Raw genomic sequence first — 14,422 nt, 5'->3', positions numbered from 1 at the left:
TTAGAGATTTTGTCAAAGGCAGCTTATCTTTAAAATCAAGTGAAATTCTTTCTTCAATTAAGAAAGCCAGAAACATCTTTGAAACCATTGCAATGGCAGTGCTGAAGCCGAATGAGCTTTCAGAAATTTAAGTTTTCTGAAAGAATTAAGGGTGAAATGTAATGAATAATATTGTGTAAATGAATGAATAAATTAATGCATAATGTTGATATCTAAACACATTGCAGATTATGATGAACATACATCTAACAGGAAAACCATTGCTTCAATTTGATTCGGATCATTACATCAAATAGTAGTAGAATTAGTAGTAATAGTGGCATGTGATGTAAGAGAGCAAGTGTATGAGCTTATGCAGCATCAGCCAAAAAAAATAATAATAATAATAAAAATAACACCATTCCCTTCAAATGCCTGTCCAGTTCCTCCTTAAATTTATTTAACCTATCAACTTCCACGACGACAGATGGAAGTTTGTTCCAGCAATTAACCACCAGCTGGATAAAGGCAAATTTCTGCACATCTAACAGGAAAACCATTGCTTCAATTTGATTCGGATCATTACATCAAATAGTAGTAGAATTAGTAGTAATAGTGGCATGTGATGTAAGAGAGCAAGTGTATGAGCTTATGCAGCATCAGCCAAAAAAAATAATAATAATAATAAAAATAACACCATTCCCTTCAAATGCCTGTCCAGTTCCTCCTTAAATTTATTTAACCTATCAACTTCCACGACGACAGATGGAAGTTTGTTCCAGCAATTAACCACCAGCTGGCTAAAGGCAAATTTCTGCACATCTATTCTACATCTGTCTTTTCTTAATTTGAATTTATTACCCTTAGGTTCATAATCTGAACAAGTGGAAGGATCCCATCAGAATTCAGCGTGCTCAATCCATTCAAGGCCTTATACACCTCAATCAGATCACCACGCAGGTGCCTAGTCTCCAGCCACTGCAATTTGCAGATCTTAAGCCTCTCCTGGTAAGAGGATTCCTTCATTCCCCTCACCAATCTTGTTGCCCTTCTCTGTACAAGATCAAGCAAATCTGCATCCTTCCTAAAATGAGGCCTCCTGTACACAGAACTCAAGGCGTGGCCTGACCATTGCTTTATACAGAGGGACAATCACCTCTTTTTCCCTGCTAGCAAAATTCCTATATATCATTGACAAAACTCCATGACTTGCCCGGGCAGCCTGTCCGAATTGCCCAGAAAACTTCATATCTGACTGCACAATTACTCCCAGGTGTTTTTCATTTTCTACACCTTAAGTGTAGTACCACACAGTTGGTACGTTTCTCTGGGGTTACTTCTACCCATATGCAGTACTTTGCATTTGTCAAGGTTAAACTTCAGTTGCCACTTCTCAGCCCATCTGCCCAAATTATCTAGATCCTGTTGCAGTAGCACACTGCCATTAACAACCCTGCCAACCTTTGTATCATCTGCAAACTTCGATACTAAGCCTGATATACCTTCATCAATATCATTGATAAATATACAAAACAGAGGACCCAACACTGATCCCTGTGGGACTCCACTAATAACATTAGTCCACAAAGAGCAGCACCCATTAATTACCACCCTCTGTCTTCTCCCACTCAACCATCGTTTTATCCATTGTAGCAACTTACCTTTAATACCATTCTGCTCCAATTTGTACAGTAGTCTTCCATGCACAACAGTGTCAAAAGCTTTACTGAAATCCAAATATATGATATCAAAATTATTATCTGCATCCAGTTCCTTTGTAACCACATCATAATATCCTATCAAATTTTTCAGACAAGATTTTCCCTTAACAAACCCATGCTGTGTCTGAATTATTGCTGCACTCTTGTCTAGATGATCCTGCAATGCATCTTTAACCAGTGACTCCATTATTTTATTCCTCCCAGGTTAACTCCATTCAGTTATTACTGTCATTAACAACCCTGCCAACCTTTGTATCATCTGCAAACTTCAACACTAATAACATACCTTCATCATGCCTGATGAAGCCTGGTATAACATGCCTGATATACCTTCATCAATATCATTGATAAATATACAAAACAACAGAGGACCCAATACTGAACCCTGTTGGACTCCACTAATAACATTAGTCTCCGAAGAGCAGCACTCATTGATTACCACTCTGTGTTCTCCCACTCAACCATCATTTTATCCTTTGGAGCAACTTACCCTTAATAACATTCTGCTCCAATTTGCTCCATGCACAACAGTGTCAAAAGCTTTACTCAAATCAAAGTATATGATATCAAAATTATTTTTTGCATCCAGTTCCTTTGTAACCACATCTTTAACCAGTGACTCCATTATTTTAACCGGAACAGAAGTTAAACTAACTGGTCCGTAATTACTCGTGTCACCCTTTGTGAATTGGGGATACATTTGCACATCCATGGGGACCTCCCCTGAGTCCAAGGATGCTCTCATAATTATGGCTAAGGGTTTGTTTAGTTGCTTTGCCGCCTCCTTTAATATAACTGGATAGATCCCATCCAGTTATATTGCCAACATTTACAGAAACATCACCTGCCCTTAAAAGATATCTGCTGTACATCATCAAAATCACATAAAAATAAAGGTTACTCTCAGCATTAAGAAATCAACAGATTTGAATAAATTGCTTGTACAAAAAAGATCTTATATTTAATTTCGCATACAATAAAATTAGACAATTTGCACTACTATTTTAATATCTTATATTACTTATTCAGTGCAAAATTAATTCAGTGCAAAATTAATTCTGTCATGTTATATACAGTATTATAACTCAAAAAGATGGAGATCACATAATTGTAAGCAGGAAAGTAACAGGAGATTTTTGGGGTAAAAAAAAAGGCAAAACGAAAGTAACAGGAGATATTTTGCAAAATGCAAGAATTCTTCACATAAAATAGGATTAAAACAGAATATGTTTCAGAAAAAGCAGGTTCGTTTAAAGTCCACACAGTACTATAAATTAAACTTCACTGACAACGTACACATTTTATATTAAAAAATAGCCATAAGATTTTTTTAATAGTAGAATATGCTTTTAAACATTAGCTACCTAACATTTTTCTATTTAAATTGTCTTTTAGACATCCACATGGCACCACTGTCCTCTTCAAAAATGTTGAGTCAAAGGTTTGTTTATAACAATGGTCCAGCCATACACACTTCATCAAATGAATTTTCAAAGCTTCACCAGAAAGAGAATATCTGAACTCAAGTGTTTGTTTTTCACACCATGCTGAATATTTTTCTCACACTTGGCATTACTATGAGGAATTATTAAAATGGTGAGCCTGACTTGGGATAATGTGTTATATTACAAGCATTATTGTGCACTCAATCAGTTCCTATACCAAGGTCCATTGTACATCAATTCTTTCTTCCTTCTTAACAGCATCTAGTAATTAATCACACCAAAACTGACAGATTGGACACTGCAAAACATCTGCTGCTTCATCTTTTCTCACCATTTCCAATTTCTTCTTTCAACAGACTTCTCAAAGGTTACTATTGTTCTACTACACCAGTTACATATTTAATCAAAAATAACCATGTACAGACAATTCTTCAAATTATTATTATTTTTTTTTTTTTTTTTTTTACTTCGGTGGCTCATCATTTGAAACTCTTTAAATATAGGCATACCGCGGTTAACGTTACCTCTGATAACGAAGCTTCGATATAACAAAGTCCGCAATTTCAAGCCCCATTTAACATAAAAAAAATATTCCAGTTTAATCACCTGAAATCTAAACAAACTGAAGAAATTACGGAAACCTTTGGGGCTTCTCACGGTTGGTTCGAGAAATTTAAAAAACGGACCAGGATTCATAGTGTAAAATTAACGGGAGAAGCTGCAAATAAGTTTCCAGAAAAACTAAAGGAAATAATTGAACGTGAAAATTTTCCACCAAATTTGGTGTTCAGTGTTGACAAAAGCAGTTTGTTCTGGAAACGGCTACCAACAAAAAGCTTCATTTCTATTGAAGAAAAATCAGCTGCTGGATTTAAAGCAGCCAAAGACCGTTTAACGTTACTCTTTGGATCAAATGCCTCTGGTGATTATAAATTAAAATTGTTATTAGTTTACCATTCAGAAAATCTGAGGGCGTTAAAAGGTAACGTAAAAATGAATTTACCTGTAATATGGAAAGCAAATAGAAAAGCGTGGGTTAACAAGGAGTTATTTACTGATTGGTTTGTTAACCACTTTTGTCCTGAAGTAAAACGGTATTGTCAAAAAAATGAAGAAAAAGCTCTTTTGTTGTTAGACAATGCTTCGAGACATCCTACTGATCTTAACAAGTTGGACACATGCATTCCTGTCAAAGTTGTGTTTCTTCCAGCAAACACAACTTCCCTGATTCAACCATTGGATCAGAGAGTAATAGCATCATTTAAAGCTTATTATATGCGTCGAACATTAAGCAATTTAACTGAACTACAGGATAAAGAGGAAATGACAGTTAAAACTTTTTGGAAAAACTACACCATTAAAAACGCAATTGAAAACGTTGATAGTTCTTTGAAAGAAGTCACTAAGAAATGCTTAAATGGAGTTGGGCGCAGAATATGGCCAGAAGTTGTACTAGAAGAAGAAAATAACATCCAAGAAATTAGAAATGAAGTTATCCAGATGGCTCAATCAATAGGTTTCGAAAATGTCGATGAAGAGGATGTTAGAAATTTATTGAATGCAGAAGATGATGGTTTTTCAGTGGAAGATTTAGAAAACCTTGTTAGCAACGAAGACAAAGATAATAAAGATGAAGTTAAAGAAGTTCCTCCCGAAAAAGTGTTAACAACCAAAGATTTAAAAAGGTGTTTAAATGACATTGAAAACATTTAAAATTTTTTTAGTGAAAATGATCCTGATTTAGGAAGAAGTTTTATTGTTAGCATTAGTAGAGGCATTTGATGCAAGAAAGCAAGCTTATGCAGCATCAGCCAAAAAAAAAAAAAAAAAAGTAAAATAAATAAATAAAAAATAACCACTTCCACTTCACCCCTCTGTTCATTCGAAATACCTGTCCAGCTGAGCCTTAAACTTATTTAGACTATCAACTTCCACGGCAAGGGATGGAAGTCTGTTCCACCTACCAACCATCCGCTGGCTAAAGGCAAATTTCCGCACATCTATCCTACATCTGTCTTTCCTCAATTTGAACTTATGCCCTCTCAGGTGATTATTCTGAGCAAGAGGAAGGATCCCATCAGCATTGAGCATGCTCAAACCATTCAAGGCTTTGTACACCTCTATCAGATCACCTCGCTGGTGCCTAGTCTCCAGACACTAATTCGCAAAACTTAAGCCTTTCTTCTTAAGAGCACCCCTTTGTTCCATTCACTAATCTTGTTGCTCTTCTCTGTACTCGTTCCAGCAGCTCTACATCCTTCTTGAAATGAGGCCTCCAGGCCTGTATACAGTACTCTAGGTGTGGCCTGTCCATTGCCTTATACAAGGGAATAATCACCTCCTTATCCCTGCTAGAAAAATTCCTATATATCATTGACAATACACCATGAGCTACTCTTGCAGCCCGTCTGCACTACTCAGAGAACTTCATATCTGCCTGCACAACCACCCCCAAGTCCCTTTCATTCTCTACCACTGTCAGTGTAGTACCACAGAGTTGATACGTTGCTCTGGGGTTGCTGTTTCCCATGTGTAGTACTTTACATTTGTCAATGTTAAACTTCATTTGCCACCTCTCAGCCCATCTGCTCAACCTTTCCAGATCCTGTTGCAGCAGCATAGTATCAGTAGTGTCCTTGACAACCCTGCCTACCTTTGTATCATCTGCAAACTTCGACATTAAGCTTGACATACCATCATCAATATCATTTATAAATACAGAAAACAATAATGGACCCAACACTGAGCCCTGAGGGACTCCACTAATAACATTAGTCCACGATGAGCAGTGTCCATTGATTACCACTCTCTGTCTTCTCCCCCTCAACTACCCCTTTATCCATAGCAGCAATTTGCCTCCAATGCCACACTGCTCCAATTTGTGAAGCAGTCTTCCATGTGCAACAGTATCAAAAGCCTTTCTAAGATCCAAGTATATAATATCAAAGTTATTCCCTGCATCCAGTTCTTTTGTGACTGCATCATAGTATCCAATCAAATTGGTCAGGCAAGACTTCCCCTTAACAAAACCATGCTGTGTCCGAGCTATAACTGAAGTCTTGTCTAGATGATCCTGCAGTGCTTCTTTAACCAGTGCCTCCATTAATTTTCCGGGAACCGAAGTTAAACTCACAGGTCTATAATTACTTGTGTCAGCCTTTGATCCTCCCTTGTGAATTGGGGTTACATTTGCACATCTCCAGTCTATGGGTACCTCCCCTGAGTCCAAGGAAGCTCTCATAATTATGGCTAAGGGTTTGCTTACTTCCTTTGCTGCCTACTTTAATATAACTGGATAGATCCCATCTACCCCAGGTGCCTTTCTTGTGTTTATCTTCAACAATTTCTCCTCCACTTTACTCTCAGTTATTACAAGATTCTCTAGCTTACTGCTAGAGTTGAATACACCTCTGGCATTCCCCTCGCTGAATAACTCCTCATGTGTGAATGTCGATGCAAAATATTCATTCAATTTGTTAGCTACCTGAGCAGGGTTATCAACAGTTGACCCATCGATATCAAGTGGACTAATCTGATTCATCCCCTTCCTTCTAGAGTTTACATAAGTAAAGAACTCTTCGCTGTTTTTCTTCGCATCCCTTGCCAAGGATCTCTCGTAATCTGCCTTCGCCTGCCTAACCTCCTTTGTAACTTGGTTACAGATCAACTTGTATCTACCATAGGCTTCTGTGTCATGTGTTAATTTGTATGCATCCCATGCATTTTTCTTCTCTGCCATATGCCTCATTAGTTCATCTGACATCCATTTAGGCCTAAACCTTGAACAATATTTCTTAGTTTGTATGTAAAGCCTAGTAGCTTGCAAGATAAGTTCTTTGAATGCTTCCCATTTTGAATTTGCTGTTGGTAACATCATCAGTTGATCCCACTCTATAGAATTTAAATACTATCTCAGTCCATTGTAGTCGCCTTTACGAAAGCAATACCCCTTCCCTTTCCCGCTAATGGTAGTTACCTCTTTTAGTAACTCCCACTTCAGAACACTGTGATCACTGCCCACTAGTGGTTCATTTATCTGCAGATTCTTAATGCATGAAGAATCACTACTGATAATCAAATCAAGAGTATTACTCCTTCTAGTTGCTTCCCGAACATGCTGATGTAGAAAACAATCATCCAATAAATCCACAAAAGCCTTGCTAGTGTGTGAGTGACCAGCCCCCAAATCCCAGTCAATATCTGGGAAATTAAAATCCCCCATTATAAGACTCTCTGATTTACTGGCCCACTCTATTTCTCTGTACAGTTTCTTATTATACTCATCAGAGTCATTAGACCTATAGCACACTCTTACTCTCAATTTTGATCTCCCAATGCTTATGTCACACCAAACTGACTCGACACTGTACTGTCCAGTGATGTCGACTGGCTTCACTTCCTTGGATTTTATGTGTTTCTTAACTAATAGCATAACCCCTCCTCCCTTCCTATCCTTTCTGTAGACATTGTACTCCCCAAATTCCAGTTCTGCATTCCTTATATCTGTGTGACACCACGTCTCTGAAATCCCAACAATATCTGCCTTTGATGTTTTGAGCAATAACTCAAATTCATCAAATTTATTTACTAAACTCCTAGCATTGGTGTACACGCAAGTATACATGCACCTACTCTTCCTCTTAGCCACCCTAACACAACCAATGTGTTTACTTGTACCCCCATGATTCCAAGCAGTCTCTGTAATATCCTGCATCTTATTTTCCAGGCTGCTGCTCATTCCAATAGAAGCAGTGCAAGAATCACTTTCTCCTCTGCCAGTGGCTACTGTTAATCTATTAGTCCTTGTATCCCCCCAAATTGTTAAGCGATCAGTGTTAAATGCAATAACTCCGTATAGGCAATTGTTAAATGAAAGAGAAAAAAGCATAAGCAATCAACTTTAGACTCATATTTTAAAATGTGATTTCACTTTGTATGTAAGTTGAGTATTTATTTAATAAAACTTTTCTTTGTTCGAAAAAAAAGCTTTTCATTTTCTTTACGTAGGAACGTATCCCTATTCTGGCCATAGTATTTTTACCTCTGAAAACGAAGTTTCGCTTAACAAAGTAATTTCGTGGAACGCCTCCTATTCGTTATTCGAGGTATGCCTGTATATCTTTTCTTTTAGCACTTCTTTCTAGAGGGCAATAAATTTCCATTAAGTATTCACTATTTTCACATGAAGCATTCAGCTCCCTTTTCAGTACACAAATTAATAAGATGAAAAGGACAACCTTACCATCAAATGTTTAATCTCTTCTTTTCATAACCTTGCTACTCCATTACTTCATAACATACACATTTTCAGTAAGTGTTTTTTAAAGAATCCAATATGCTTTTAGATTGTTGAAAAGATGACCAATGCTGTAGCCTGTAGAGTCTACCTCCAATGCTGATAATGAGAGCAAACTGCTTTGATTTGATGATTTTTTTAATTACAAAAGGTCATCCGCAGTGGGATATATCCCACTTTTCAGAGCCATGACTGCCTCTACTTTCTCCATTTGTGTAATTTCACTAATAATGCCTATTGTTTTATTATTTCACTATCAAGAAACATATTTCTGAACAATGCAACACCATGATCAGAACAACTCAGAGGAAGATTCTGTTCTATAAGATACAAATAAACAATCAGCACATGTAATATCATCACCACTACGAAATGCTACATCTATTTTTGCATTTCTTTCTATACAGTGCAGACACTGTCCTTATGCTTGTGTTTATAAAAGCCTGATAACACATTTCCTACTTGAAACTGAAAAATCACATCTATATACAGTAGTACACAAGGAAAATGTGTTACCTTTTTCAGATTTTACAGTACATGGAAAATATTGCATACGTTTTTACATTATATTTCTTTGGCATCTCACTGATTAATTAGCTTCTCTTCACACAAATATGATAAAACAGTGGCACATTACAGACAGAAAGGCTATTATTCTGCATCACTATTTTGCAATGTAGACTAGAATACCTGACAATAAATACATTCATGAAAACAAGCAGAAATTTGCGGAATTTTAAAAAAAGGAGCCCAATTATAATGCAGTTTTACTATTTTTTTATGAAAAGAAAAAGACAGAAAAACTGTTTTTGCAAAAGAGATAGAGGAAATTCTTTGTAACCAACTATATTATGACAGTAAGATAGAGAAGGGATCAAATCAAGTTTTAAAAAATAATAATAAATAAATAAAAAAATGGCAGCTACTTGCACATTAGTAATGTTAAACATAAAATCTCTAAGATGGACAGTCTTTAAAAAAGGAATGATGAAACCTTTGATCTCTAAAACTGCAATGCTAATAATGTTAACATAACAATCACACTATATAGATATCACACTAAAAATAAACAAACCTTTCTACACGAGAAGTGTAACTGCTATTATGTGTACCATAATTCCACTACTCAATAGCTGTTTCAGTGTCCACTTCCACCACGATATTGGTGGGTGGCTGGACAGCCTGTGAAATGCGAACTAGCGCCATAGAATTTTTTATAGAGCTATTCAGTTTTAGTGGGAAAAGGCTGTTTAACAAAAGCTGAATAGCAAATCCTTCTGTATCTTGTGATACAGAACATTTGCAATTCTCTTCAGTTAATTATTCTTTGGTCCTTGAAGCCACCATTTTGAAGAATTAGCTATAAATATAATATTTTTACTATTTAATAGTTCGTTAATTTAAAACTTGTATTCATGCCATTTGGTATCTCTCATCTTATTATTTAAATCAACACTGAATTGTATTGTGCATCACTAATTTCTGGTAATCTACTGATGAATTAGCAATAACTATTGAAACAGCCAAATGGGTTGTGGCATGGCACAAGGTGTAATTGTGAGTTATATTACTGTAACTCATAATTTACTACAACTTGACAGACCAAAGCCAATTTCAAAGGTTTTGCATCCTTTTTACAGGCAGTCCCACTTCAATTGCAAATGTTCTAAAGCCACAGAATCAGATATGTATCTATACCTGACACAGATAAAAGAAAAGTGATAGTGAAAAATAAGATGTCTTTAACAATTCTATGGAAATAACCGGAGAAATTAAATATAGACTACTTGCAAGTGTTTGTTTGGTACACTAGTGACTAAGAAATTTTAACATTTAAAGCATAAACTGTGAATTCCATTACTTACTTTTTTTTTTTTTGTTTGTTAAAAACAATGAACCTCATTTAATCTCAGAAACTCAAGCCCAAAAAATTTCTAGGATATTTAAACAAATCAGTTTCAGAATATAAAGATGATGTGTGCTTTTCACAAGCATGTGATCACACAGAGTAAAATGTTTTAGAGCAGCATTTCCCAAACCTTTTTTGCTCATGGGCCTCTTTTGGCTTCGAAAAACAACCACGGATCCTCACATCCTTGCTCATGTAAATATAGGGTATCCATATGATAGGTATTCAAAATTAAAAATTTATATCTCAAAACTGATTTATTATATGTTTACAATCTACCCTTTTCAGGCTGACACAAAAAATACCTGAATAATAAAATGTCACTATTTAAGTATACATTCAATCACACTTCACAGGCTACTGGTGTGAAGAATGGTGTTGTTTCTTCATCTCACAAAGTCCTTTAATATTGGGAATGATTGCAGATAGTAGAATTCTCATGTCAGGTGCAACATCCAATCTGTAACAATATTTAGATTTTGTTGCCGCATATATTAAATATCCAGCTTTGCACAGGTAAGTTGTGGGAAATGGAAGAAGTTTTAGCACAGCATATTTAGAAACATGTGAATATATTCTTGAAGACTGCACTAGAATTCAACCAGAGGAAGCTCAATGAATTTCTGTTTAAAGCTAGTACCAGATGTAATACCTATCAAAATAACTTTGATATGCCATCCGGTTTCTCTGAAACACAAAATGGATTTTGGATCCGGGTAGCCTCATCAACAGAAGATGGGAAGTATTTCTGAAATTCCTGTTGTGAGCTATTTAAATATTGGATGATGTTACCATAAATAGTTTCTTCCAGGCTAGAAAAGCATTCATACTGCCTTTTTGCTACAGATCTCTTCCAAAATTCCAGTTTATGTTGAAAAGACTCAATTCTGTCCCTTGTTTTGAATATCAACTTGCTCTTTCCTTCCCATGAGAGATTTAGTTTATTAATTCTTGTAAAAATGTCTGCTAAGTATGCCAATTTCTGCAGCCAAGATGTATTACCAAGCACTGAGAAAGATAAAATGGGTGAACAATAAAAAAAAAAAAGAATAAATTTTCAAGCAAAGTTCAAAAACTCTAACAAGAACTTTTCCCCTAAAAAGCCAGATATTCCTGTATTAAGAAGCAGAATTGAGTGTTCACTGCCCATTTCTTTGCAAAGTAACTTAAAACAATCAGCTATTAAGTGGCCTAGATTTAATGTGGTTCACTATATTTACAGCATCATCCAACAAGGTTTTTTGGTCTCTGTCCATCATTTTGGCAACAAGTGCTTGCCAATTGAGCACACAGTGATTACTCGAACAAAACAGCAGCAACTCTTCAGTACGTGCCACCATCCCTGCCATTTTTTCTGTCACTGCTCTGTCCCCCTGTGCACACATCAACACACTTTTCTCAACTGATTTCATGTTCTATCATGTAAATATGACATTAAACTTTTTTTTTTTTCTCCAGTTGTGCAACTTTCAAGAGATTTACTTCCTCAATTTTGTTCTGGAACAAGTAAAAATAAAAGAAATACTGCTAGTCCTGACATACCTTTTGATTTTTCAAGTTGCAACAAAAAAAGCAAAGCTGGATTTAAACTGCAAACCATTTTTTTTTTATTATATATCTACTGAAAAATCTTGAATGCGGCATTTAACAATATTATTAGATAACTGAACTATTTCAAGTTTCTTTTTCGACTGTTCACTAAGCACAAAACTTGCCATTTCCACTGCTGAATCAGGGTTTCTGCAATTGTATGGGCTTCTCCTGCAAGTGTAATACAGTACCTTATCCTGTAAGAAGCCTCAGTAACATTTTCATTATCAGTTTTTGAACTTTTCACCATACACTCTGACAGTTTGTTAATGCCTCATGCATATGCTTAAAAAAACTATCTTTGTCCTTATATTCAGGGTGATTAGTATCACGATGTGTACAAAGTTTGGCAGGTAAAACAGAACTGTTTGATAACATTTGTTACACAAGACATATAGGGCATCAGGGGCAAGTTCATCACCTGTATGCATAAACCCCAGAGACAAATAGGAATCATCATTCTTCCATTTAGTACTACTTTCTGCAGTTCTAGAACTGCTGATACTGGATAGTAATGTAAAACATTGAGATTCACTTATGTCAGTTACACCTGTTATAAATGTAGTAGTACTTGACTGTTTACTTAAACTACTTTTTTTTTTAGCCACCGATCCATGACAAACAAAAACCAAATTAATGTTACTGCATGTTATTTCACTGATACTACTGTTGCTAATAAAAATAACTATTTCACTTCCCTTGCAATTATGTTAATGCTATATGAACTAGGACTAAATTGAACTGGTGATCTGTGCTGTTGTTTTTATGAAATTTAACGACACATAAGCTGCTAGGGCCATATTGTGTCTTTCTAATGGTTTGATAATAATAATAATAAATCACAGCTAGAGATTACTAAAATCTGTAGCAGGTACAACAATGCAAATTTATTAAATTTAATGCACATATTTTTCTTTGTGTCCACATGCAACATAATTTGTAATCAGATAGCTAGGAATACATATTAGTAGCATACATAACAATGCATTGCACGATTTGACCTTAAACTTTGTGGGTCTGTACCCACGAAGATTTTTTTAACCAGATATTCTAGTTGTCATGAGAAATAAACATATTGTCAATTAAACAATTAATTGACAATTAATTGTCAATTAATCAAGTTTCATGATTATTTTTAACAAAATATTATTCCTTTAATTAACAAAATAACTAAAATTCAAAGTAGCCATTACAGAAATGGATCCCCTAGAAACTGTTTGCAGATCCCTTAAGACCCGCAGAGCAGCACAGTTTGCGAACCACTGTTTTAGAGGATTTCTGGAACAGAAAAATTAAATCAGTTCATTGAAAACTGATTGAGAGTTTTCAGAAAGTGTTTATCTCATAACTAGCTGATTTTACTAGCTTTGGGAACTGTTCCCACAGCTAGTAAAATCAGAGCTTGGATAAACATCACAGACCATCTAAATACGTTAAATGAAAAGCACGCTTTACAGAGAACATGTTACAGATGTAAGCAATGTATTCTCCAGAGTGAAAGAAATTCTATTTTCATGGGAATAATAATAAAAAAAAAAAAATTTTTAAATAATAATAATAAATAAAAAAAAGCAAATCAGTTGAAAACTTTAGTTGAAGCCAAAAGTCAATAAGGAATTTAATTTTTATAATGCCATGCTCTTCCATGCCAATGAGAACTCAGCTTCTGCAGCTAGGGATAACCAATTTACAATGCAATGATAAATTGAAATTAATTTTTCTGATTAGAAGTGAAGCAAATGAATTTTAAAAAGAATGCAATGGGAAATTTCCATACTACTAAAAATATTTCATTTAAAATTTAAAAACTTTAAAATTGATAAAAGTTTATAATATTCATAAATACAACTATGTGTTTTGTGTGTTAAAAAAAAAAAAAAAAAAAAGGATACAATGGAAGCTATATATGTGATTCAGAACATAAAACAGAATAATTTTTTAAAAATAATTAATTAAATTAGTAAGCCACACAAATAAGTTTTTAGTTCATTTACTAATATAAAAAAAGAAAGAAAAAAAAAGAAAAAACTATGACGCTGTCATGAATTTATAAAAGTATATCTGTAAGTAAAAAACAAAGCCTTACCTTACATGCACAACAGTAAGAGATGAATGACTACTTGGTGCGCTACTATCTACAAAAGTTGGGTTGTCACAAGAATAATTAGAAGGTGGTGGGGAGCGTGACTTTCGTTTGCTGGTCAACCTTTTCATCAGGCTAATTCTTTCCTTCTCTTTTCTTTCCTTATGCTGAAATGTAAAATGATTTAAGGAAATATCATGTAAATGCAAATACATAACAAGCAACACTGTGATATCATACACAATCAAATTAAAAAATATATCCAACACATGAATGCTTGAGTACTTTTTAAAGTCTAAACAAATTATACTTTAATAATGTGCAAGGAAACAGGCAGTGCAGGAAAATTTAAAAGGAAAGTGAATAAAAAGTATAATAGGACAATAATGAAACAGAAAT

The 14,422-nt window shown here is 34.9% G+C and overlaps 1 protein-coding gene across 1 annotated transcript in view; it reads right to left on the bottom strand.

Moving 5' to 3' along the window:
* The window catches only part of POSH (SH3 domain containing ring finger posh), a 372,146-nt gene that overhangs the window by 57,825 nt on the left and 299,899 nt on the right, over positions 1 to 14,422 (bottom strand). The window contains exon 12 of the mRNA XM_090379928.1: positions 14,027 to 14,190. Within this exon, the coding sequence (XP_090236054.1) occupies positions 14,027 to 14,190 (164 nt within the window). The remainder of the gene's footprint in view (positions 1 to 14,026; positions 14,191 to 14,422) is intronic.

The sequence above is a fragment of the Mastigoproctus giganteus genome, chromosome 8 (assembly GCF_048544385.1).
Source record: "Mastigoproctus giganteus isolate SK-2022 chromosome 8, ASM4854438v1, whole genome shotgun sequence".
NCBI classification, from domain to species: Eukaryota; Metazoa; Arthropoda; class Arachnida; order Uropygi; family Thelyphonidae; genus Mastigoproctus; species Mastigoproctus giganteus.
Note: the sequence above shows the minus strand (reverse complement) of the source record. Positions and strands in the feature narration are given on the sequence as shown.